General features: G+C 43.7%; 1 protein-coding gene across 15 annotated transcripts in view; it reads left to right on the top strand.

The window, feature by feature from the left end:
• The window catches only part of PPFIA1 (PTPRF interacting protein alpha 1), a 1,842,515-nt gene that overhangs the window by 1,260,011 nt on the left and 555,224 nt on the right, over positions 1 to 27,280 (top strand). For 9 of the 15 annotated variants that reach the window (XM_069623430.1, XM_069623424.1, XM_069623429.1 and 6 more), the window contains 2 exons: positions 11,077 to 11,139; positions 11,720 to 11,746. The exons of 3 other annotated variants lie outside the window; for them this stretch is intronic. In XM_069623430.1, coding sequence (XP_069479531.1) covers positions 11,077 to 11,139; positions 11,720 to 11,746 — 90 coding nt within the window. The remainder of the gene's footprint in view (positions 1 to 11,076; positions 11,140 to 11,719; positions 11,747 to 27,280) is intronic. 3 more of the 15 variants (XM_069623437.1, XM_069623431.1, XM_069623438.1) reach the window with 1 other exon arrangement.

Below are 27,280 nucleotides of genomic sequence, written 5' to 3'. Positions count from 1 at the left end.
GACCTAACTGGGCAGATGTTTTCAGGATGCCCTTAATGGGCCTACTCTCCTGGGGCTCCCCATCAAATTGCACTGTGCTTGGGTGCCCATACCCGGATGCCTGCCCATCCATTCCTGGGAGGTACTGGCCTATGAGCCCCATGCTTCTGGCTGTATAGTAATCTGCCATCCCTGTGGCCCGGTGCTCATGTGTGCCAGGGGACATGGGGGTGGCAGAGTCCAGGGACTGAGAGATATAAAGGCCTCTGGTACTAGGGCTCCTGAGGTTATGCTCATGAGTCTCCCTCTCCCAGTGAACCTGGTCTCTATCCGCCCCTGCTCCCTGTTGCAATGCAAGAGCCTGCGCTTTCAGTTCCTCAGTTAAGGCCTTACTCGACTCTATCAGTCTCTCCTGCATCGCTACCTGTTGTTGGAGTCTATCATTGTGCTGGCAGAGAGCCTCATTCTCTCTCTGCGTTTCCTGATTGGTCCTGGAGCACTGGGCCAGTCTTTGCTGCAGGAGGGTTACCTCCTGAGTGCCATCCCTACTGGCCTGCTCCTGTCTTGCCAGAGCCTCCTCCACCCTCCTGGTGTGCTCTAGCAAGTCCTGGTGTTCTTTTTGGAGGTCACCTAGCCCCTGGTGGGCCAGGTGATTTTCTTCCATATTTCTTCTGAAGTGGCAGACTTCCTGGCCTAAGGTGTCCCTTTCCTGACCAAGAGCTTGAATTTGTGACGCCAGGTCGTCCCGTTGCCTTTGGAAGGCACCAGCTTTCTGGCGCTCCTGATCAAACTCTGCCTGGGTATCCAGGTCTTTCAGGATCAGTTTATTGCTCTCCTCTTTCTCTCTGTCTAGTTGGATTTGCAGGGTGGCTACCTGCTCTGTGCATGCCCTGTTGAAATTGATCTGCTGCTCCAGCTTTTTCTGGCTCTGCAGTAGGGAGTCCAAACTGTCTTGGCGTTCCTTCTGCAAAGCCAGAATTCTGGCATCCTGGTCTGTCTTTTCCTGTTGCAGTATATCCATGTCCTCTTTTATTTTAATGATATAGTGTCTGCTGTCATTTTCTGACTCCTGGCTCCTCTGCAGCCTCTGCTCAGAAGAGTCCAGATCAGATTGGGCCTTCTGTAATGCCAGCAGTTGCCTACTCGCCAGATCTTGGCTTTCCGTACATTTATCCTGCATGTCTCCCATATATAGGTACAGGTATGCCGCTATCCTAACCATCTTGTCTTGTTCATCCTTAGCTTTAGGAGCCATGTATAGTTCACTCAGGGCCACATGTAGGGGACCCTGATCTCCCCATATATCTGACCCTGTTTCAGTGACCTGTTGCGTGATGGCCTGCAACCAGACCATGCGGTTCTGGTGAGTCCACTCACCTCTCACAAATAACTTATGTAAGAAGTGCTCTCTGGCTATTTTCATGTCTACTAAGGTCGTCATTCTAGAGATTGGTCTCTGTCCTGACTTACAGAAATTAGTATTTTATTTTTGCAAAACAGACCTTTTCCTTAGAGCGTTCCTTTGAGGAGTGCTTTACAGCGTAACACAGCGTGGTGATCCGACCGGATATGTGTATCTGGTCAGCTGGCACGCTGTATTAATCTGCACAAGTGATAGATCTAACCCAAACGTCCCGGACGAGCCCCCAATTTGTAAGAGTATTCAATTCAACACTACAGCTAAGTCAATGCCTAGTCTGGGATACTGAATGGAAACCCTTATGGATATATCTTTATGTCCAGTTCATGCGTTCTGGATGACTACCCCTATATAACACCCCTCTCTTGGAATCCTCCTGACCCCACTGAGCCAAGAAGTAGTTCTGTTTTGCAAGTTTAAAAGGTTTATTTGATAATTTAAACAATAGATATATATATATGTCAAACTTTATAATAAATTAATAATTGGATATCACACTTAATCTGATCAGTAATCAATAATGGATAGTCTGGCACTAGCACACTTGTGAATAGGAACAGAAGAATAAGGTGGTAGAGAATGCTTTATATAAGTTCAGATGGATGCACTGTTAAATGAAAGTGCAATACAGAAAATACTCAATATGATTTCAACAAAACAATGTAATCACTTTTCTCTGGCAATCCCCTCCCCCCTTTATGCAATGCAAGGAAATGGAAGGAAAGCACACAGTTCTCAGAAATGTAATTCAGTTCACCCCAGCAAGCTTAGACTACAGAAGTTGGAAACACAGGCCCAAAATGCTTTTATATGTGCTGGCAATGAAGTGAAAAATATGCTAAAATGCTTTTAATTCCCCCTAGAGGTTCAGGTTGAGGATTAGTTGGTTTAAATTAGTTCAGGCTTACTTTAGCAATATTCTAGGAATGATTGGCAGGTTGCAAACGACTTTCTAACAGTTCTAGCAAGAAGCTGTTATTTTCACACGTGGAGGAATTTTCAAATTGTGGTAAAATTCGCGCATGCGTTTTTCGCTATTTCAGAGGAACTACAAGGACTAGCACTATCGTTTTGGGGTCCTAGGATCTCAGCATCCAGATGAAAGTTACTGCAAGTCTCTAGGACAAACGGTCACAGAGATATGAGCGATATGGTAAAGGTCGTTTTTCAGATTTGAAATTTTAAAGTTCAAAAAGACAAGTGACAGCTAGCAACTAGAAAATGACAGGTGACAGTTAGGAGGCAGTTTTACTTAGATTAAAATAGCTTGGATTAGATTATTTTAACTAAGAGATTGGTCCTACACAGTTCTGCTAGGTACTCACAATATATTTTTGAAATAAATGGGCCTCGCCACGGATCTGGTCAGGTTTTAGACTGGACTCTGGTCTGGTCTCAGCACTTCAGTGATCTGGGTCAGCTCTGCTCTGCCTCTGGTTCTGGAAATTTGATAGATTTGAAGTCTGGATCTCTGGATGTGGATAGATTGAAGTCTCTATGTTGGCTCTCTGAAGGTTGATGGAGGTAAAGTATGGATTTTCCCGGCAGAGCGTCCCGCAGCAAATGGATTTGAAGGTCCCTATCTGTCCTGACTGTCTGCTTTTATGTGTTTTGAAAATGGGTGTGTGTGCAGCATCACTAGGCTCTACCCCTCTCCACTTGTCATTGGCCACTTCATCCTCTTCCCCTTGATTGGGGGAAGGAATGAAGTGTCATCATGATGAGGTCTGTTTATGGTACAGAGAACCCACCCCTGTCAAATTACACACAATCTATATTTTGACCCAAAAGACATATTTGCACAGGTACATATTTGTTTAAACTTACATGCACCCATCACATATCACAGGAGGTATACCCTGTCCAAATCTGCTCTTCCTGGGAGCTTGCATTCAGAAATGGCGACATTTGCACTTTTTAACTGGTTTCACAATATCGGACATTAACCCAAATTTACACACATGTGCGCAAGGAGTATGGACATTAAGTGATGAAGTGTCAGATTTTTAACATGCATACATTTTAAGTAATAGCCTCTTAACTGCTAGTTTGCCCCAGATCATGCCACCGGTTCTAAAAACCTCTTAAAATGTGGGCAGAGAAATCACAAGAATTATGGTATCATTTAAATAATTATGACAAGTCCGTACTATGAGTTATTCATCTTTTTCTAAAACCATATTCTGGCTACAGGGGTGTGTCTTTTCAGGTTACATGGTACAGAAACCAGTCTTTCCACTTTCTTCAAGCTCAGCCTCTGTCTCCAGATTCTCCCACTCCCAGTTTCTGCCAAGAGGAAGCCATTTTTATTACCCCTGCAATAAACCATCTGCCTGGGCCCTGGAAGGCCCATTGTTCAAGAGGAAGCCATTTATGGCCACTTCCATAAACCCTCTGCCTGGGTCCTATGTTTAGCCTCTAGCAGTCCCTTGGTAATCCAATCAGAGAAGTGTCCTATCCCTTTTGGTGGGAGCAGCAAAAGGCAGGTAGGCCTGGGAACACAGCAGTTGTGCAAGTCTCAACTCCTGTCGGTGGTAGCAGGTGGGCAGAATTCAGTTCCTTAAGCCAAACCCCAGCTAATGTCACTTTTAGTTACCCAGTTTAAGTCAAGACAATGTTTACATATGCAGCTAGAATGCTGATTCTAAGTTCAAAACTATGACATTTAAACAATTGCAACCTATGTGACACTCAAAAATAGGTCACTCATTTCTTTTAAACATTTAGATTTTTAGTGTCTTCCAGTCCAAATTTACTTAAACTGCTGAAATCCACAGCTCAGCCAGTCTTGTTATAAACCTTCAAGTCACTTCAGAATATAACTTTAGATTGTATCCACCTCTCAGTAAGTCTTTCTTTGGCTTGCCTTGGGTTCATTTATTCAGTTTTAAACTAAATCTGGTGGTTTTAAAACGCCGGCTTTCTGATAGTGGTGAGTACTGGTACTGCACCCCTTTTTGGGATTTAAGAAAATGAATTCCCCACAATTCTAGGTTGCTTTTGGCAGTCAGCATTGCCATTCCCAATGGTTTCAGACTACTGTGTGGGTAGTCCAATGGTGGTTTTAGGCAGTGCCCTTCTGTGCCCATAACATCGGCAAAATGGGTGGCAGCCTATTCTTCATGCACTTCCCTGGGCATTTTCTGGGAAGCTCTGGCCATCATGATGTTTTCCATGTCAGTACTGCACAGTTTTTTGAGGTAGGGCTCGGATGCATGGGTAAACACATCCCACAGTACTGCTGGTTAGATTGGCCCAGACATCCAAGGCACACATTCACTCTTCCTGCTCTTCATCTTCAGAACTGGTCAGAGGCTGCTTTCCTGGTTCCTGCAGCCCTCACCCTACCTGCAAACATCCTGAGGCAGCGCTTTTGTTGGGATAAGCCTGACAATTTATTCGGTGTGGAACGCACCGTTGCACGGATTTCCAAGTAATTTCAAGAAATTGTGCCGTTACTGCTTTCAGCCTGAGGATTGCACATTGAACAGTCCCCCTCTGTGCTTTCCTGAGTTTTCATTGTTTCTTCAACACTCTGAATTGTGGCCTCATTGTGCGTTGGTCATTCTAAGATGGCCGCACTAGGATCTCTGGACATAACTGCCTTGGCCTGGCATCACTCCCTCTCCCATTGGTTGCCTTGGTCTTGAAAGGCCAATCACAGCAACCGGGAGGCGGGGAGCCGGCCCAGACATCCAAGGCCCACAACGAAGGCACCTGTCTGCTCCCTGTCCGCTGCCGGTTCATTGCTATGACTGCCTGCTCCCTTTCACAAATGTTCTAAAATGTCGATGCCTCACTTCGCACTGGAGCCTGAACTTCCGTAACATTTTCACCCTATCCACCTTGGGTTAGTACCCTCTTACTGTTCCTCCTACTCCCCCATTCCTCCTGATCTCCCACTCCACACCGGATGTCTGTACTGTCGTACACCTTCTGATGTGAGTGTAAACTCAGTTTGTTTTCAATTACTGTGGCAGATGTGAATTTAGCCTACTTTCAGTGGCTGCTATGTCTCGTTTTTAGCATGTTCTTAATCGCTGTTGCAAATGCGAATTAGCCTATTTTTCAGTTGTTGTTGCCAACTTGAATTTAGCTAGTTGTAAACTGCTGTCGCCAATTTGAACTTATGTTGCTCCCTTCAGGCCACACTGATTGCTTATTTTCACAAACTTGACTGGCCCAGTGACTGCACTGTGCTACTTTATCCGGCTATGTCCAACTTGATCCCTGCGCTCCTCCCCCCAGCTCACCCATGGCACTTTGTTTCTCATTTCCTCTCAAACCTTTCTTATTTATCACCACATGATCTGATGTAGGCGCCTTGAAATATGAGGTAATTGTTTCCCACCTTATGTACCTGGTCCTTACCATTTGTAACTGCATGCTCTGATGTAGCCGCCTTGCAACTTGAGGTCAGGCTATTCCAGTGCGTGTACCTGGACATCAATGCGCTTTGTAATTGTTGTAACCACATTCGTATGCTTAAAGCACCCAGATGCCTCATGGTTCAGTGCACGCTATAAATGTCAAATAAATTGGAGCATTGGGCATTAACAAATATCCTTGTATCCAGTTAGGTTTTTGAGCAGGAATGGGAATGGGGAACACGTTTTAAATCTTTGTGTTCACTGTCACTTTTATCTAAAGAAAGAACCAATTTGTTTGGCCTTCATGGACCTGAGCACAGCCTTTGATAAAGTTAATAGGGCTAAATTATGGGACGTGCTCAAGTCCTTAGACTGCCCTGTGGATTTTATCAACATATTAGTAGCAGTACATTCCAACATTAGGGCTGGTGTAAGAAGTGGGGGATATGGTAATTGCACCGATTATTTTCCTGTCTCGACCAGTGTTTGACAGGGGTGCGTGTTGGCTCCTCTATTGTTTTCAATCTATATACACAGCTTGCAGGGAGCATTAACTGCCCTAAAAACAGTTGGTCTGCGGTTAGGGCAGAAGGCTTTGCTCCATTCTCACGTATGCCGATGATCTGGCGCTGGTGGCTCGCACACCTATAGCCCTGCAGAAAGTAATCCATGTATATATTCGTTTTTGAATTCATTAGACCTGAAAAGTGATGCACAGAAATCTGCAGCATGTGCTATAGAGGCAGAAAAACAAGAAAAATGCCAAGATGCTTAGTGAGGGATTTATAATTCCGATCGTAGAGGAATTTGATTATTTAGGGATTTGTTTTTCCTCAAACCTGAAGGGGCATAGCCATGTGTTAGGCAGAAACCTGTGCAGTTCCCATAGGGACCACTGCAAAAGGCTTAAGACTACAGGTGGTTGGCAGTAAACCCAATTTGTAGCAGTCTGTACCACCCAGATTTACCTGGTAGCTGTGGCTGAGCAGTCAGACCTCTCTCAAGAAGAGTTATGCAGTATACACAATAGGTACAGAAATACAGTAACACAAGCAAACACTGACCAGAGCTTTGGTATAAAAGTATTTAATTATTTATTTAAAGACACACTTGTAAAAAATACACTATCACTAATTGCAAGCAAGTTCAAACCACAGTCACTATTAAGATATATACACCCTGATTACTTATAGGACAAGTCTTGGTTAAAACACCACTTCTTTGCAGACAGAGGTGAGCGCTTAACCCAAGATGGCACTCCAATATGTTATTAAACAGGGAGCGAAAAGGCAGAATTAACAGAGCACACAAGATCAACACTTTTAAAAGAGCCACAGTAAGTCAGGCAGGCAGAGTCTGCTGGGGAGCAAGGAAGTTCATATGCCAGGCCAGGAAGCCAGGTGAAATGTGTCCAAGATCACACAGTGGAGTTATGCTTAAGAGTCTTTGTAAATGGTTCAAAAAGAGTTGGATCAGTTTGTATAAAAGTTAGTTAACAGGCCCCAGGCCAACCCACGTTAGAGAGTCGAGGATTTACCGGTCACCCCGAACAGTCTGTTGCAAGGGAGGCCAGGCGGGACACAGTACCTGAAATGGTGAGAATGCTCCAGCGGGGGCAGTTGTTCCTGGCAGCGGGTGCAAGTCGGTGTTTCGTCCAGAGGAAGAGGTCGTCTCGACGTGAGGTCGTTGCACTGCCAGGGAAGAAACCAGCCGCGGAGTTTCTCGGTAAAAAGGTACTACCCTTTTTCGCGGTAGTGGTCAAACGTGGCTATCCGGCCGCCGGGGTGCTTGGCACAGGCGGTTCGACCACGGGATGATGCAGGAAGGCGAAAAGAAGGCAAACTGGTTATACCCACGAGTCAAAGGAAGAAGACTCTCCGGAGTGGAGATCTTCTCTGTCGTCGGGAAGTGGTGAGGCGATTCAGCAGGGCTCCACCGGTGGTGTCGTCGTGGCAGGTCGGCTCAGCTTCTCCCTCTTCGGATTCTTTGGTCCTGTGGCGACTTCTAAAGTGCCAGTCCCCAAAGCCCTGCTTTTATGCAGAAAACCCCCATTCATCAGTCCTAGCTGTCACTCAAACATGCTAAGTGGTGAGCCGGGCGGCTCACCACTGGGCCAATCGCACAAGAGTGCGACTTGAGTTGCCGAGGCAACTCAGTCCAGGGTGCCTAATCCCCCTCCCACACCCCCTGTGGTACCCAGACAGAGTGGCACCACTTTGGAGGGCTTCTGTGCAGAAGCCCGCCAAAAGTGGAACAAAGGGCTCAACTTTGGGTTGGAGTCACAGAAGCGAACACAAACGCCATTTTGGAACCGAGTTCTGGCAAAAAATACCAACCGGTGAATTAATATTAAATAAATAAACCGGCGGTATGTTTGAGGCTATGTTAAAAAGTATTAGCCTCGAACAATGGGAAAATACCATAGGAATATATTCGCGGTCGAATATAAAGAGTAGTATACACTGCCACCAGCCAAAACTCGATCAGGGGGGACTGGACATTGCCCCTGGGTCTGTTGTTCGAGGGGGCAATATGATGGTTTGTACTGGTTCTGTTCACAATTTAGGACTAGTAAAGCCAATGGTGACTTTACATGCCCTGGAAGACAATAGTCAGTCCCAGGGTATGGAGTCTGTTTGGGGGTCACTATGACACCCCGGTGTTACTGCACGGAGGGTGCTATGTAACACACATAGGAAAACACATGAAACCCTATGGAGTAAAAGACCCCATAGCCCATAAAACACATACAAAGTCAAAGGACATCCTCAAATCATGCCTAAGAGTGGGAGTAAAAGAGTCTCACTCTTAGCAGGAGAAAAAAATAAACCCCAAAAATCCAGCAAAGCTGCTGGGGGACTCACTAGGTTTGGGAAATTAGCCTTATATTTGACTGACTGATGACTGTACATACACCAAAATAGTGTTTGAGATTAAAATACATGCCCTAATAAACATATTTCGGTTTTAATGGTCTAGTTGGAGTGGAACCAAGAGATTCTCCAAATTCAATACCATACGTTTAACCAGCTCCTGAAATGGTTCCCTTTTGTCAGCCAATAGTCGGAACACTGAAGTTTAACATTGCAATGCAAGCCTATTTTTTCTTTGAATTCTGCGACTGGTTTCCTGCGTTTAAAATGGTAAAGAAAAAACTTTAAGTCCCAGAATTCAAAGCAAAAGAAAGGACTGGATGGACTTCCCACACATGGCAACGGGAAACTTTTGAATCCCTGCATACATTTCCTGTGTAACTCGTATGTTTGGAAATAGGTGTGTAACATTCTTGTATTGTAGTAGTCATTTATTTATAAAGCATATTTTCCCATTTGTATGACCTGACAGCGCTTTGTGATAGGAACGCCCTCGGGGAACGAAGTCCAGGTATGGGAAGGGTCTAAGAGGAGGCTTAAAATGCATGTGTGCATTTTGGCCAGGATTAGGACATAGGAGAGCTGGCTAGGCTCTGGTAAGCTACCCAAGAGGTCAGGCATGTGGAGGGGCTAGGGGGGGGGTCACTACAGAGTGCTAGTGTGGAAGATTCGATATGTATCCAGCTAGACCGAATTTGTCATAGATTGTCGCTGTATTCTAATGGCAGAGGTGTTGAGGCAGGTCTGGTGTTGAAGTGCAAAAAGCTAGACCAAATTTGTCATGGTCGTAGCTGCATTCTACAGTGCGTGGCTGGGTAGCCGTGCCTGCGGCAGGTGTTCAATGAAGCAGTGCGTTTCTACATACCTTAAGCTCGGTTGGAGCTTATCTTTGTCGCTGTTGCATCCGGTGTTCTGTGGGGAGGAAAAGTCTGCTACCTTCATAGACTTTTCTAGGCATTATGAACAGGCTACCCTCAAGTCTACCAGGCGCCATAGACTTTCTGCCCTACAACCTCCATAGATACTAGGATAACTAGTCTTGTGCCAGTAGTATTTGTTTAGGGCAACAAGATGTTTAATTTCTCAAATTGGACAGCACTTAGACGTCATCCCTCATTTTTCCTATGGGTGTCACTGATGTCCAAGTCAATCAGTCAGTGTATTTAATTTGTTTCTAGTCTTTATGCAAGCTTTGCACAGCTTTGTTTATAGTGGGTCGTTAAAAGTGCAATTCTAATTTGCCATTCTTGTATGGATGGTAATGTTTCAAATCACGGCATCTCCTAGGCAGATGGCATTTTAACATCAGGTGTTGATTTGCCTTTACACAGGTAATTACAGTATTCCCTCTGCAAGATGAAAGGCCACAACATTGACACTTCTGAATAGCATCTCTTGATTAAGGTCATTGAGCAGCTAAATGGAATTAGCTACATTTCCTCTTCATGCACTACTGATACTACTGGCTCTGGTTGAATCCTAAAGATGGCCTTTCGACCCAGCAAAACTCTCCAAGAGAAAAACCATTCCTAAACACTCTCGCCCTCACTTCGATCTTCTTTTTTGACAAACAGAAGATCTGTTGCTAGAGAAGAAAGGTGCTTGCTGGTCTGTATCGATCATGAACTAGTGTGAATCGTTCTTATATACATTCATTCGCTTCCAGGTTACTGATCAGCCTAGTCAGGCTTTCTAAAGGAAATTAACATTGCAAAGGTGTCTTTCTATGTATCCGTTATGTCTGAAAATTATGAAGATTTCTACATTGGATGACTATTACAAGTTAGTAACGTTCTTATTTGTGGTTTGATGAGTGATATGCTCTGTTTTTAATGCTAACAGCTTTAACTATGCTGTGGTAGTACATGCGTGTTACTATACATGTTTTCATTCAGAGGTTAATTTTCCCACATTCATCACTTGCAACTTTCTACCAGGAGGGAGGGGAACACCTGCACATGAGAATAGCCTGGTCTGTGAAGAGTTTTGTTGAAGGGCACACGTTCATTGACCTGCGCCCTTTCACAGGCCTGCCATGGTTTCACACGTTTTCGTTCATGTTGGTTGTAAATGGGGATGAATCAAAAATCTTCATCTCATCATATGATTGTTCTTTGAAAAAATAGGTAGTGTTGCAATAATAATATGAAAATATTTAAGGGTTTGTGGATGTTTTAGCATGGCATTGTTAAATGTAAACCTTTAAAATATATTTGAACAGCAAATGTTAACTTGTATTAAAATATGCCTTGCTCTGTTTCATTGACATGCTGCTTTCACTTTCTGTGTTTTTAATAACTGTGTTAAAAGCCTTAGACAGCTTTTCCCTTGCTGCTCCTTACGTTTACCTCTTCCTTATATATTCTGCCAACTCTCCTCTTTGTTACTGCTTCCCTTACATTGGATTTGATTGGTTGACTGTGGGGCATATTAGTCCACGGGAAATGTCTGGTTAACACATGAAGAAATGGAAAATCTCACAGCTTCACCACAAACGGTTAGTCCCAGCACTGGCTTGTGTTCCCTGTAGTTCTTTTCCCGCTCGTTTAATCACTTGCATACCTTCAAATAACATGATGGCCTACTTAATTGTGATTTTAATTAATCAATTTTTTCTTTACATATGTGGAATTAAATCGTGGGGCTCCATCCTTTCCTTATGGAGATTGAAAGTCAGTGGCACATTTTGGATTTAAAAATATTTTTTGAAACACTTAATTTTATCTCACTACTTTGAAGAATCCCACTTTTAAACAGTGCATTTAATGTTTATTATCTAGGTTTAGCTAAGACTTGCTAAGCATATACCCATTTCTCAATGTATGTACAATACATGAGTGTTGTAAATCATATTCGGGCTTTCTTACTTTCATGCAGCCTCCAACTTTATCACCACATATGTTTTCTTTATTTTATTTCTAGTCTTTGGAAAAACCTTTACTTATCCACTTTGCATGTTTACTTTGTTTGCATTTAATAGCTTATGAAATCATATCTGCATGTTTGTGAATTGGGCTGTGCACTACCACTCACTAACAGTTGTATGTTCTTTTGCTTTCTAACCCACATAACATCAGGAAGATGAGGAGGGAAGCTGGGCTCAGGTTGGAGACTTTATGTAATGTGTTCTCTATAATAATGCTACTACTAACCTTGCCCTCTCAGTTGTAATGTTCCACAATGCTGTAAATCATTTGCATTCCATGGACTCATTATTGTATGTTACAAAATAGTCTGTAAGTAGGCTCTCTATATATGTTAACTCACCCACTATATAATAACGTGATTATTCTGTCTTCATCACTGCAGTCATCAAGTAATTGGGGAGTTTCTATCCTTGTGCCATTGGTCACATGGTATACCTGGCTTCCTTATCAAAGCCTGCATGCATTTGTGGTATCCAGTAAAAATTTTGCGAAAACAAATTAGTCCGTGGAAAAAGTCATGGAGAAAATACCTCTGTAGAGGAAAAAGTTGCCAAGCAAAAAGTAGTCAAAAATGCAGCTGAAAAGTAGCCAAGAATGTAGGGCTGCTAGTGTAATTGTGAGGATTTAGTGGGCTTGTGATTGCCTGGTTTAATGTTAGGATAGGGGTTAGGATAGAATAAATACATTGGGGTTTGATTAGTAGTTAGGGTACATAAAATGTTAGGGTTTGGGTTTCGTTAAGTATTAAAGAAAGGGCTACAGAGGTTGGAAAGGGCTGGCGATGTTGGCTGTTAGGATAAACCTAGTGGTTAGTGTAAAGTAAGCATTAGGTTAGTGTTAGAGTTAGGGTAATGTTGGTATTACAGCACAGGTTTGGGTTAGAGTAAGGGCTGTGCAATTTGTGGCAAGCTGGTGATGGGGTTGGAGATAGGTTCACTCTTTATTTTCTATTTATTTTGCATTCATTAGTATGCAAATAAATGCTTTGGCACGCTCAAGGGTTAGTGTTCCATGAGAGTTCAGGGAAAGCTATGGGTTAGGGTGATTGTAGAGGTTCCGTTAGAGGTTTGGATCTTATTTAGGGTTACAGCTTTGTATTTTTGCGTATTTAAAAATAGTTTTTTGGCGAGTGCATTACTAGCATCTTCACACTTTGCATTGATTGTATTGAATGACTACATTGTTTAAAATAACTTTTTGCTGACTACATTTTCCTGGGGAAATTTCCACATAGAACCGCATCTTTTTGTATGTAAGTTTTCCTAGATGTAGACCATGCCTCATAGGAATTAATCTGCCTGGAGCTACTGTCACTGAGATGTTCAAGACTATTTCATTTTTTCTTTAGTTTTCAACTGAGTTGGTCCCTATCTGAATGCCTTTGAAATTACGAGATTTCTAGTCTGAAAAGCACTTGGACTTTTCTGACCCCATTACCCTGGTGGGCACATAGCCATCACACTGGTGAGCTGTAAAATTGGCACTTTGCCACATTTACCGTTCAGTGGACATCGGAACGTGAGGTGACCACATGGGCCTCCTATTGGGGGTAAACAGGATCCTTTAGGGCAGTGATCATCAAACCTTTTTGGTCTGGGCTCCCCTTGAGCAAAATATGGGCAAGCCCGGCCCTCCCTCAGAAATGCCAGAGAGTAAGTCCAAATGGCTATGAACTATCGCGCACCGTCGCCGCACCCTGCTCCCAGTATAGTCCCTGGGCACCCCCACCTGCTCCCATTAGTCTCTGGACTCCTTCATCCCACTCCTAGCCCAGTCCTTGGGCTCTCCCCACACTGCTCCCACCACTATCCCATGGCTCCAGCCCCATCCTGCTCCCAGCACAATCCCTGGGCTCTGCCCCCACCCTGCTCCCAGCACAGTTTCAGAGCCAGTGGTGGCTGGTGAATTTATTAAGTGGAGGGGCATACATATTTCACCCAGACATGCTTTTATACATTTTTTATTTTTTTATTTTATTTATTAATAGTGTTTACAAAAAAAAACTTTTCACTTACAAAATTAAAATACATATTCAAATATAACAATAAAAACTCCTACATTTCTTCAAATTCTGATTAAAATAAAATTGAAAACAACTTATTTCTTCACAATAATCGTTATCAGATGATTCCGACTTACTAAACAAAAAACAATATGATATGATTGGAAACACTGCCTACAATGAGCCTCGTACAACAATATAAGGTGTTGCTACTTTCAATGTATCGATCAACATAAAACTAAGATTAGATCATTTTCATAGCACTTCATTTTCTGCACAAGTTCTTCTTTGATTTTGAATAGAAGTCTGGCCAAAGCACACATTAAAGCAATGTGAGGATTGTACATATATTTATACCATAGCATTTCACGTGACGATACAGAGTTCCCAACGTTTTTATCTCCCAGAAACGCAAGTCTCTCTTTGTCAAATTGACTGCAATAAATAACCAGATGTTTTATGGTTTCCTTTTGTGGAGCTTTCTCACAGACGCGACAAATATCTGAATTAAAATGCATCCACTGACTAATACGTTCTTTAGAATGAAGTTGATTCAGGCGAAAACGCATGTAGATGTCCTGTACTTTGGTGTCAGGGAAGCCCTCCACATACATCAGCCTCAGAACCCTTTTGTGTGTGTGTGAGGCAAACTCTTTATACAACAGATAGGAACCAATTTTTTCATGAGAATCAATCCAATCGATACATTTTTTTTAGAATAACCCACTCTCGTTATCAAATCCTCTTTGGTGATATTAATTTGTAGATGGGCAAGATCCATTTTTTTTATTTTTTAAAGAGAACAATTGAATCAGGATTGTCTAAAGCCAGCATCCCGGCAAACTCTACATAGATGGAATTTCTAGGGGGATTCAACATTTTAACATAAGCATTCATTTGACGCCACAAGAAGCGCGAAGACAAGCTTGACAAACCTAATTCTATACGTATGCGTTAATTTGGAACTGATTTAGCCAAATGTAACACCTGTTTCCAAATGCGCCCTTGTACAGAATTTAATAACTCATCGATGTTTTGCAAACACAGATCCAAATTATACAAAATTATCGGTTCAATCTTTAATAGATAGAATTGAATTGCGGGATTTAGCAAAAATTAGCAACATTTTTGATGGATTATTTTTAATAGTGAAATCAAAGGTGTAACTTTGGCTGTTAAGAAATGACTCCAATATTTTTGGCAAAAATCGTTGGCAATATCAAAACCCAGGTATTTCAGCAACGAAATTCTATCCAGTTTGTGATTGTTTAAAGTCCATGAATAGTGAGGAATTCTTTTAGATCCTGACAATATTAGAATCTTAGATTTACCTACGTTCGCACGCAAGTTATGCTGGGTTGCAAAAGTGGAAAACGCCTGTAGTTTATTTTGAAGCCCCAGTGGTGTTTTATCAAAAATTTAAATATCATCGGCATATGCTAGCCAGTGTATTTTAAGATGTCCAAGTTTGACCGGATAGCACAATGTTTGTTCCCAAAGTGTTTCAATATCAACCAGATAAAGATTAAAAAGGGTGGATGCAAGGCTACAGCCTTGCTTGACCCCCGTACAGGTGAGAATTTCATGAGTAACATCACCCTGCCTGTTGATTCGGATCTTAAAATATGGGTCAGTATGTAGTAGGTCCAATAGCTGAATGATATTTTCAGGGAACCAAGTTTTCTCAACCACAGCTTGTCGCGAATAACGCAATCAAACGCTGAGCATAGGTCTAAGGATGCCATATAAATGTTGCCCATCTGATTTTTTTTTTTACAGGAATACAACATATGAGATAAAATAATCGCATTGCTAGATGTGCCCATTTGTTTTCGAAAACCAGTTTGATTCTGAGATAGGATATCATGTGATTTTATAAATTGTTCCATCTCATTCAGAAGCAGAATTGTAAAAACTTTGTACGAACAGTCCATAAGGGCTATTTGCCTGTAGTTTACTGGATCCGCCAGATTTCCCTTTTTATAAATAGGCACAATCAGGGCGATGTGCCACAAATGAGGAATGGACCCTGTGTTGAAGATCTTTTCAAACTTTAGAAACAACATTTTTGCCCAGAATGCAGGATCAGCCTTAAATGCACAGGCCGGAATACCATCTGGACCAGATGCCATAGAATAATTAAGCTTGCCTATTGCCCAAACAATATCAATTGACCAGAAAAAACGAGGTAATGTATATAGGTGTTTGTGGTAAATTGTTCCGAGGAAAAGGACCTCGGGAGTTTGATGTTTTCAGCAATGAACGTGGCCCATGTGTTGGCAGAGATTACATTGGGTAGAGCAGTCCCATTTACACTCGGTCCAGGATTTTTAAACATCTGCCAAATAGATTGTGTTGTTTTTGTATAAGTAATTTATTATTTTTTGATTGTCACGTAGATGCAGGAGATGACGATGTCTTCTACAATTATTGCTAAACATACGTGCCATTTGCTTTTTATTGGCCATGTATTCATTAGTAGAAAGCTTTTGTGCTGCTAAATGTCTCAGGTCACTATGTTTTTGCTTCTTGAGAACCGCTATATATGAATCAAAGTGATGGAGGTGAGTTGTTTGCTTGTTTAAGTACCTTTCAGATAACCAGATTAAAGTGTCTCTTATAATATTGTTACGATTTTCCAGATGGACAAAATCTTGGACTGTATAATCAACACTAGGATCATATAAAGCCAGTCTGTTTAATCTTTCAACCAGTTTTAGACATAAATATTTGTTCCATCGAATCCTGCCCGGGAGGCGCTCTATTTCTACGAGGGCCAATTCAGGAACGTTTGCCAACTGCATCCACGGTAATTCTGTTTTAATTGAAATAAGACAGTGATCACTCAGACCCAAGTCCATGGAATTACTTAAAGAACACAGATTCAACAAACTCTCAGATATGACAAAGGTCAATTGTGGAAAAGCAATTGTCCCTATGCCAAGTATATTGTAGAGTGTCTTGGTATATTCTTACAACCCTCATGTTCCAAACCCGGAAGAACTCCTTCCATCGCATACCAAGTATGACAGCTTTTTTTTGATTATTAGAAAGTGTGAGAAAGTGTGAAGGCATGATTGTCATGCAAGTCGCCCAAACAGCTTGCATTAAAATCGCCTCCAACAATAATGCCCTCATACTTGTTACTTAATACAGCATTTTCAAGAATTGAATCAAGGGTGTTCATAAACTCATCCATATTATGTTTGTGTGGATTGAAGTATAGATTTATGAGCATAAGAATTTCCTGCATTGTCTTTTGATTTCTTTTAATTATAATGTTTTTTAAAGCAAGTGAGACTTTTTGCATTTTGTATGCGTTTTAGCGCCCTTAAATGTAAATGTCTCTGCTTACGAGACATGAAGGGTACTTTTCTCAAACTCAAATCCTCTGTCTGACCCACTACCCACGCTGACATTTTGTGGAATTTGTGCCAGAGAAGCCTCATTCTGCTGGTGTTCAAGCACATGAACAAGTGCAGAAGCACTATCCACCAGTACTGCAGAAGGAGGAGCATAATTTTGTTCCAAGGGTAAACCAATATGACTAGCCAAGCGCGCTATGTCACCGGCAATTTTCAAGAACATCTCCTCAATTCCACCGTACTTTTCAACTTGTGGGCATCGGGTATATTCGTTGGCTTCATTTTTACTAATTAACCTAACCTCTTTCTGTTCTATGACCGCTTGTGAGAAGGAACGTGTCAAAAACATATCGGTGTTCCCTCCAATTTCTGTTTGTGAACCATTCACATTGGTTTCATGGCAATTTGTTTGAGAGGCATTATCACGGGTGATGTCCTTAGATGCACTAGTAGTGGGAATCACCTTGTTTAGAGTACCATATAGCATTCCTTCAATCTTACTAATGCATGCTAAGATCTCCACGTTTGATTGTTTTAGAGCTCTTATTTCCAAATGAGTCAACTCATGTCCCTTGTCTAGGAGATTTCTATAACGGGAAACTGAGAATCCATCTTCTCCGATGAATAGGCAACATGAGAGGGCCCTGAGAAGGTATTGAGTGTAGGCTCATAGTTTATCCTAGGCGGGGTAGTTAAATCAACAAGACTAGAACACCCACCTCTCTCTAGATTTGTGTGAGCAATCTTTACGGAAGCCCCTTTAGTCTCTATTTGGAACATGGCCATCCTAAAGGCTTTTAACTGGGCAATTGTTGACAGACTCAAATTCAAGTTACCAGTGGCCTCACTATCTTCCACTTGACAAACTGTAGGTAGGGTAGTAGCAAACGCCTCTTTTTCGGAAGCTAAATGCAAATGGACATGCTCCAGGGCACCATTTCTGCCTGTAGCTGGGGTAGAAGGACCTAAAGAGAGTCGCGCCCGCTTAGATAGTTCAGTCAGAACGGTTGCCCCCATCATAGAAATGTCCGAAACTTGGTCGTTCATAGGGTTGATATTAGATTCAGGTGCAATACCTTGCCCAACTGGCTTGACACTGTCTCTCACACTTAGAAAGCTGTGCTGTATGGACAATTCCGCATCATACATCTCCTTAATTTGAAAGCAATTGTTTTTGTTGGAGGCAACCCCCTCCGCGCTAGCGCTTGCACATGCACCTTAATCCAATTTGACATCGATAGTCTTCTCGATACTGAAGTCATGCGAACTGGTCAAAGCCTTGGTACAGTCCTTACTTACATCATTAGGAAGATCAGATGGACCTTCTAATTCTTTAATGATGTGCTTTAACTTCTCTGCAAACTTGAAAGCACCTTCCTTAATTATGGTTGCAATGGGTTTATTCTGTTTGCCACTACGCATATTGCTCGCCATTATGCCTATGCCAAAGGATACCCCCGTGTGTTACCTTGTAAATGTGCTGCATCCAAGTGTTAATTGTGTAATTGAAAATACACAGAGTATACTAGCACAATGCCATGACTCAGACTTTAAGTGAATGCTAGCGTTTGAGTTGTATTCCTGATACGCTCTCAACATCAGGTGATACAACGTTGCAACAGTGAAATACCACGCTAAGTTTTGTCAGCTCGTGCTGATAGCCAGCTTAGATTCAGAGCGTATGGATTCTAAATACTAGCACTGACACTTACCGTGCAGTAAGCACGCAGTTCCTTATCTGATACCAGCTGGAATTACAGGCACTTGGCAGCGACTAACACGATCCTCATTATCAAACGTATGATCGGAAAACCGTGCCTGCTGCGCTACGAGCAGCGGACAGCAGACAGCCCACTTCCGGCCCACTTCCTCGGAGTGCGCGTGCCTCTCATCTCGTTAGCATAAAAAGGGGTGTGGCCTAGTAAAAAAAGTTGAGAAAAGTAGATATTATGCACTTACAATTATAGGTGAAGGTAGTAAATTATATATTAACGTGCCCTAAAGTCCATAAAATCTCATTTGGTGAAGTATCTTTGGTATGTACCAAAAAGCAGACATCAATGTAGCACAAAGTCTGTAGCACAGAGTCTTCTCAACAGCAGACAGCCCACTTCCGGCCCACTTCCTCAGACATGCTATATCGACCGAGCGTAGCGAGGGAGCCCAAACCTATCAAGGGGTGGTCGGTTGTGTTCTCCCACCGGAACATTTAAAAAAAAATAATGGGTTAAAATGCTGCATTTTAGAGCACACTTTTTAAAAAGAAATTGGGTGCAAATCCAAACAGTTTGCAGTTGGCACTGGGGGCCCAAGGCGCAGGCATGGTCCTTGCGATGAGCACCCTAAAGAGAAGCTGGAGCCTACCCAAGACCTAAGCTTGTCTCGGCCAGCAGTACATAGACCGTGGCAAGAAGAAAAGAGGGATCCCACAACTCAATGTCAGCCTGGTGGCAGCTTAGCCTTTAAGGATTGAGGGATTTAGTGTGATATGAGTTCCAGGGATAAGGAGACTGTGCTGACCTTTTGTTGCCTTGTCCTTTAGCTGATTGAATGCACCTCTATAACCCCCATGTGCTCTCCAAGACTTGAGATGTAATAATTGCACCCTCCTGTCGTCCAAATGAACGTAACTATATGATGCTCAATTCCCTAACCCTATACTCAGCAGGGAGGATACCTGCTTCCAGTCTAACAGCGCAAAGGTCGACTGTGAAACCGACAGGGCATGCCTCCAACACGAACACTGGAATTGAATAATCTGAGGAAGATCACAGAACGCAGAGCACTGGGAAGTAACATGGGAAGGACCTTGGCTACATAAGCCTGTTTCAGTGATGAACTCAAATGCCCCAACATTGCTGGTTCAATTTACAACTACGTCCGTTAGTACTGCTCCAGCCTCGCATACTGAATGTTACATGCTCCTAGTAGATTCTAAACGTTTTGCAGACTGGGTGTGCGTCCCCCTGGACATGAGGCCGCAGCCCCACAGTTTGAATACGGTCTAGGGCATGCTCAGACTTATCTCGGCATGACCTACGGTTGTCTCCTGCAGCTCACAACTGAGAACAAGACGTGTGAAGGACTGATCTAAAGCTAGGCATGTCCACCCCCTGCCTCAGCTGGGTCTGCACATTGCAGTAGAGTGTGTTAATGTTAGGAAATGCCACGTTTAAACTGGTTACACACCCATAAAAATTGATCGGGCAGAGCTGTGCTGTGTGCACACTGCTCTCTCCGCCAACCTTTTTTGTAGTGCATGGCAAATACTGAGGCGATATCCCCCAGGTGGCGGGCCCACCCTGTGGGTATCGGCCCGCCTCCTAAGTTAAGGGCCCGAGCGAAGTTAATGGAACAGCATGTTTAGTTCAATCCTGATTTTTGAACTTGTCCTGTTGTACACCTTATGGGGCAGGGTGTTGTGCATATTTGATAGCTCGGAGAAGTAGGAGGAAAAGTCATCAAAGAGAACACAGGATAGGGAGTAGTTTTTTGGGGGGAAAGCATAGCCTGAAGGCTCATACAAAGATTGTAGTTTTGCAAGGAGATGGAGGATAGATCAGTATTGTAAGGGGAGTTGGTGGAGTCGGAGCAGAATTGAGGGCAAGGAGAGTCTTTTTAGGCATTGAGAATGTATGGAAGTATTGAAAGCACATTACTCGTTCCCATTGTACCAGCTTTTTTATTCTTTGTTACTTATTTGTTCTGTGGTTTATCTTTGGTGGTGATCATATGCATCATTTATGAATATGTAATGTATGTACTGTTCATTCTTAAAGGTCTTTTTAACTCTAAAATAAATATTTACTACTTTTTAGTAAGGGAGAAAGCATGTGCCGGTGAGAACGGTGGAGACACGTGGTTGTCTTCGGGTGATGAATGATTGGAGAGATCATTGATTGAGGGTTGGGTGCAAAAGGGGGTGACAAAGCAAACTGGGATAGTGGTGGTTAAGGAGGTAGCAACAATATTACTGAACAATGCAAAGGGGAGTAAGGTAGAGTTGGTAGCTATAGGAAAGAATGCTTGGATCGAGGACTTGCCTTGGTCCCGGTCTGGGGCCAAGAGTCTAGTATGCATTTCCTTTTGGCGAGGGATAGGGGTGTGAGTGGAGGTAGGACCAAGTTAGTGAAGAAATGATCACAGATGGCACAAGAATCCCTCCAAAGAGGCAGTTTAAGGGTTTTTATTGCAGTCTTTGTGGGCCGTAAGGCTGTCCCTGTCTGTCATCTTATATTGAGCCTCCTCCCTAATCCAGGCAACCATGACCTAAGGTTAGTGGATGCCGAAGGTTGACCTTTATTGCCTAATTCTGCCTTCAAATAGTTGGACCTAAAGGCAGAAGGGCTCCCAAGCGGAGCTGGTCAGCATTCCGTCTTCTCTCCACTCCGACCTCACGTGGTGGTCCAGGGACTGCAACCTGCGGACGGGAAAGCCCTTCCGGCAGCTGCCCCCGGAGGTCACCATCACTACGGACTCCTGCCTAGAGGACTGGGGAGCTACTCTGCAGCCACAGCATCCACAGAGTCTGGACCCGGCAGGAGCAGAAGTCGCATGTCAACTGGCTGGAGCTCAGGGTGATCTGGCAAGCCCTCATAGCCTTCCTTCCGTTCATTGGGGGCAGGACCGTGCTGATCCAGACCGTCAACTCCACCAGCATGTACTATGTCAACAAGCAGTGGGGTACCAGGTCCCTTCCGCTGTGCAACCTAACGGTCAGCATGTGGAAATGGGCCCTGGAAAACATCTACCTTACGGCCATCCAACTCCAGGGGGAGGCCAACTTAGAAGCGGACAGGCTCAGCAGACTGGGAGCGGACAATTACGAGTGGCAATTGAACGACCAGGTGCTGCAAGAGGTCTTCAACACATGGGGCCATCCTCAGGTGGATCTATTTGCCTCCTGGAAGAACAGGAAGAGCCATCCGTTAGCGTCTTTGCAGGGATGGGATGTGGCAAGATAAAGGAAGCTTGTCATCTCAGCATCATCCCTTGGTGGCCGGCGAGACCGTGGTTCTCCGAATTGCTCAGCCTCACGGACAGATCACCCATTCCCCTTCCGATGGGTCCGGCACACCACCTGTCGCAGCAGGGGGCAGGGTTCTCCACCCCGCTTCTGAGAAGTTAATCCTTGCAGCGTGGTTCCTGAGCAGATCACCCTCAAGCACCTGAGGGTGTCTAACCTGGAGATCATCCAGGGCACTAGGAGCAATGCCACCAGGAGCCAATATAAGAGCAAATGGAGCAGGTTCTGTCACTGGGCAGGCTCTAAGGAGATCGACCCCCTGACGTGCACTCTAAACAATGTGCTCTCTGTCTCTGCACAACTCGTGCACTCAGGCGTACAGGTGGACACATGTCGCACATATCTGGCAGCCATAGGGGCCTATAGAAATTCGGCGGAGGAGGTCTTTTCTTTCAACCCGTTAGTCAAGAAACATCTGGCGGGCTTGTCCAGGCTTTACCCACCCATCAAGAATCCACACCCTGTGTGGGACCTCAACGTGGTGTTGGGCGCCTTGGCACACAAACCATTTGAGCCAATGGCGTCCGCTCACATCGGGCTGGTCACTATTAAGACAGCTCTGCAAGTACGACTCGCCTCTGCTCGCAGAGTCAGCGAGATCCAGTCTCTGGTGGCATCAGAACCCTATACCACTTTCCACAGGGATAAGGTGGTCCTGCAGACTCACCTGGCGTTTCTGCCTAAAGTACCCTCCACTTTCCATCTCAATGAGGAAATTGTCTTACCTACATTCTTCGCTTACCCCAAGGACGAGGCTCAGAGAGTTGTCACTGTCAGTATGTCAGATGCGCTCTGGCATTCTATCTGGACAGGACCAAGGGCTTCCGCAAGTCGGACTCACTTTTTGTCACCATTCGGGGCTCCAGACCCAGATCAGTCATCCAAGGCTTCTATTGCACGGTGGATGGTTGCGGCCATCAAAGAGGCATATGAGAGGCAGCACAAGCCGCTGCCAGCCAACATGCACGCTCACACGGTCAGAGCCATGGCCATCTCATTCCAGCGGCAGGTTCCGTGGCAAGTCCAAAGCAGGGCGGCCATCTGGGCCACCCCTTCGGCTTTCTGTAAGCATTACTGTTTGGACGCTGGCTTTGTCAGACGTGGCCTTCGGACAGGTGGTTCTAAGGAACTTGTTTGCTTAAGGAAGGTCTCCTCTCCACCCTGTGGCTACTTTCAGTTGTAATTGCCCATGCAGAATGGAGGAAAGGGGACAGGACGTAAGAGTAATTACAAGTTATTCACAGTAGTGACTAACATACTCTTAGTCCCTTTTCCTCCATACGTCCCACCATCCTCACCCCTAATAATACGTGTCATTAGGCAATGTTAAATATTGTCGACGCCTCAATGCGGACTGAGGAGTGGCAGCGGAGTCAGGGTAGTGCATGCTCCCCTCTAAATTTAAAGGGGAAGAAGGTTTTTCTGGTGAAAAGGTTCCATCTCCTGTCCATAGGAAGGGACGCCCATGCAGTATGGAGGAAAGGGGACTAAGGACTAAGAGTATGTTCGTCACTACGGTGAGTAACGTGTAATTTTTAGGTAATCCCAGAACGCTCTGTACTCGACCACTGGCTGCTAATCATTATTTTGAAAATCTTTTAATGTAAGAAAGTTGCATTGGCATTTTACAAACTTTGAAAGAGGACAAGCTAATAAATATTACAATTCATTATTGCCAAAGCCAAGAATATTGCCAAAGCAGAGAGAGGACACTATTGAACAAAGATAGAAACCCACATTGGAATAGTAAAGAAGGGGCAATACTTCAGAAAGACTACAACCAACCTTGGCAAAGTAAGGAGAACAATGTTGCAGAAAGATTGTAACCATTATTCCAAGTGAAGAAGCAATAGTTAAGCAAGACACCAACAAGCATAGCCTAAGCTAAAGGAGGACAAGTATAAAGAATCCTTATCAACTGTTACTTAATGTGAAAGTAGTAAATCCGAAGTGGCAGGAGTGAAGCCCTACTTGTGAAAGGTATCAAGGAGCAGAGGAACACAACCTGCATTGCAAGTGGCAAATGAACAGCACAACAGTGTATTGTGTCCTCTGAGGGAGTTGTGAATCTCAATGTTGTTGAAAGTAAAACATTTCTAAAAGTGTGAAGCAAGCCTCACCGCAGTGTAGCAGTGTTAGGCGTTTTTATCCTGACAGGCGAGTATACCAGGAAAGGGATTATTAGTGATAGTCCGGGCAGGTTAGTGGACCAGGAAGAAGACATTGAAGTACTCTATTGTGGTTGAAGGTTGTGATGGAAAGAACGTGGCAAGACCTCAGATGTGTTTTATGAACTGTGACAAAACCATCCTGACAAGATAATGTTAATGAAGAATTGTAGAAGTGTTACTTTTCTAAGGAGTAAAAGTGATATGGGTGACAAGTGGCTGCAGTCAGGCAGTCGGTTACGCTCTTCAACTGGAGAGGATCTGTTACTTCGTTTTGAGAACGGTGAGCCAGAGGCAGTAACCGCTCAAACCAACACTTCTGAAAACATAGGCTTCTGTGCCTTTAATTACAATGGACGCTGTGAGGGACGCTGTGTGAGTGTGAAGGGCTCCAGCCCCTCTCTTCCGACAAAATCCTGCGGGACCACAGTCAGGCAGTCAAGCAGGATACAGGTGATGGTGAGCTCCTTTTACTTTGATTTCTTTATCCAACTCGTGAGCGACCTCACCTCACAAGTACTTTGAGACTCAACTTCAATATTTGACACAAAGGTCCTCTCCTTCACTAACCAGGTGGAGGGAGGTGCCGTGTGTATCTCAAATGGACTTTTGGCTTGGCTCGACATTTACAAACACACCCTAACTCTGTCTAGCCTTTGGCAGAGACTCCATTTGCAGCTACTTGTAAGTACCGTGCGGAAACTGCAGGGTTTAGACCCTTTCATCCGCTTACATTTGAAATCTGTATTGAGTTAATTACGAGTGATTGCAAGGAATATTTAGCATTTGACATCATACACTCATAACTATGGCTGAGACTTCTGAAATTGAAGGCTGAACACACACACTCGTGTCTCCCCGTTAAGAGGATCGCCCTACCTGTCCAATTGATGCATGGGTAGAAATCTGGCTTAAGACTACCTCTGCACGGAATAGCTGGGAGTGTCCTTTGGACAGCGACTCTCCACATTTACCTGCACACACATCCGAAAGTAACAGTACGGAGGGGCTGCCGTCATCAACAGAAGTCGCAAAATGCCTGACACAATCCAAAGGGCTCAACAACAGTGACCTACATCACTGCGTCCTTGTTGGAGGACAGCAACCTTTTGAGTAAAGAAGGGTCTGGGTAGTTACAAGCAGTGCCAAAGACATACAAATTTGGAGCATTGGACCGAAACAAACTTAAGAAGTCCTATTGCACCTCATCTGGTTCTACAGCCTATAAACCAAGGGTGCTGACCCCTGTTACCTTGCAGGCTAAACAATGTTTCTTTTACACACATCCTAATTCTGCTCTGAAAACGTCTGGCATGCTTGGCCCACTAGGTAAAAACTCCGCTATGACCTGTGGAATTTCAAAACACCAAGTTAAAGTGTTCTTAAATTATCCAACAATGCCTTTATCAAATGGAACAGCAGAGAAAACAAACTGTTATGAAAAACAAATGGGGTCTCCTCTTACCCTTGAGCGGAACAGCCCGCTGGCGAATCAAATAAATACAACACCCACAGGTCCTCCGAATGAGAGGGAGTTGAATACCTGCCTTAGGCCGGGCAAAGAAGTGGACGGTGAGTTGACTACGCTAACAGGGGCCTTAGAAGCTGTTGACGGAAGTGAAATCCTGGAAAAACATTCAAATTAACAGGCTGACATCTGAAACATCTGAAAGAAGTATAGACTTGGAAACCACTAGGCCAGGACTGCCTGACTTAAGAGCTTTGAGTCACCTGAACATAGCTACCAAGCGGTGCAGATTCACAACTTGCACGTCCTACCTAAATGTACCTGAGACTACAACTTTGTCAGATGAAGATCTACTACTAGACTTTGTTGCTTCACAAGTTGCGGAAATGACCATGCCCAAACCTTCTATAGATACTAGTATGATCACAGCTTTCTCCCTTACAATGGCTCCCTTTATGAAAATGTCTCAGATCAGCTCAAAGACCAAACCACTATTTTAGCTATGTTACACTCAGAAATGGTCTTTGTCGAAGGCTTCATTTCGGGACTACAGGGAAACGTGGACAAAAATTCAGAGCACATGACACATTTCTTGAAGAGCATTTTGGACCCTTTAATAAACGAAAAGGATAATAGAAGATCCTCCTTGTTATTATCTCATCTGAAAGCCCCCTTTTTGACGCAAGAAATAAACGACAACAGTCAAATACGAACTGATGAGGATATCCCAAGCATGGACGGTGCCAATGCCCTCTTCGAAGTGGATTCACACAATGCAATTAACCTGTTCGACAAACAGGTCACGGACACTTACAAAACATTAAAAGCTAGGTAGGGCAAATTAACTAGACCCAATAGATGTTCAAGTACAACTGGGTCTAAAAAAGACAAGAACACAAATGGCACTCTAAACAAATCAGAAACGCATGCAGTCCTGCATTCTCCACTGATTTATGCTAAAACCTATGATATTTTCTTGAAACTACCTGAAATTACAAATAACACAAGGGACATGGGAAGGCAATTAACATCAAAAGGGCTATCTTGAAAAAAGCACCATCTAAACAAGGGAACCCTAACACAAAGAGCTCACTGTCTGGAGCAAAACAGGTTATGTTAAGAACCTTAAGGAAGTTGACTATGACGCTTAATGCACGAGACAACCCACGAGACATAAAAATGATTGAACGACAGGAGGGACAAATTGGGGCAACCCCCACAAAACCAATGGACGACTCTCATATTAGTGTAGAAACGGAATGTAAAGTTCAAAGTCCAGGTAAAGGAACACACATAGTGGCATCAATGAGGGAATGTAGTGACATGTCACAAAAGGAGGCTGCAAGTGAGTCTGAGGACTTGATTAACCTCTTGACCTAATCGGACGATTGGGAAGAAGCTTCACCGACCAGGGAATTGCCAGTAGAACGCTTGGTTGTCTTGAGATCTAACAGTTGGTAAATTGCTCAGACAAATGACACAATAGACGAAGTAAGCATCGACGACCAATAAGAGGAACCGGAGTGGCAGATGGACTGCGGTGCTACACTAAAGTGTAACTTCTCACAGACTCCGAATTCAAGAAAAGGCCATGGTGAGCTCACAGGCCCTTATTGGCAAGTCCCATCTAATTGATAAGCGAGAAACATCATGTCAGACTGTGAGGGGTGGTTACAGAACGT

The sequence above is a fragment of the Ambystoma mexicanum genome, chromosome 11 (assembly GCF_040938575.1).
Source record: "Ambystoma mexicanum isolate Mex_15411 chromosome 11, UKY_AmexF1_1, whole genome shotgun sequence".
NCBI lineage: Eukaryota > Metazoa > Chordata > Amphibia > Caudata > Ambystomatidae > Ambystoma > Ambystoma mexicanum.
Note: the sequence above shows the minus strand (reverse complement) of the source record. Positions and strands in the feature narration are given on the sequence as shown.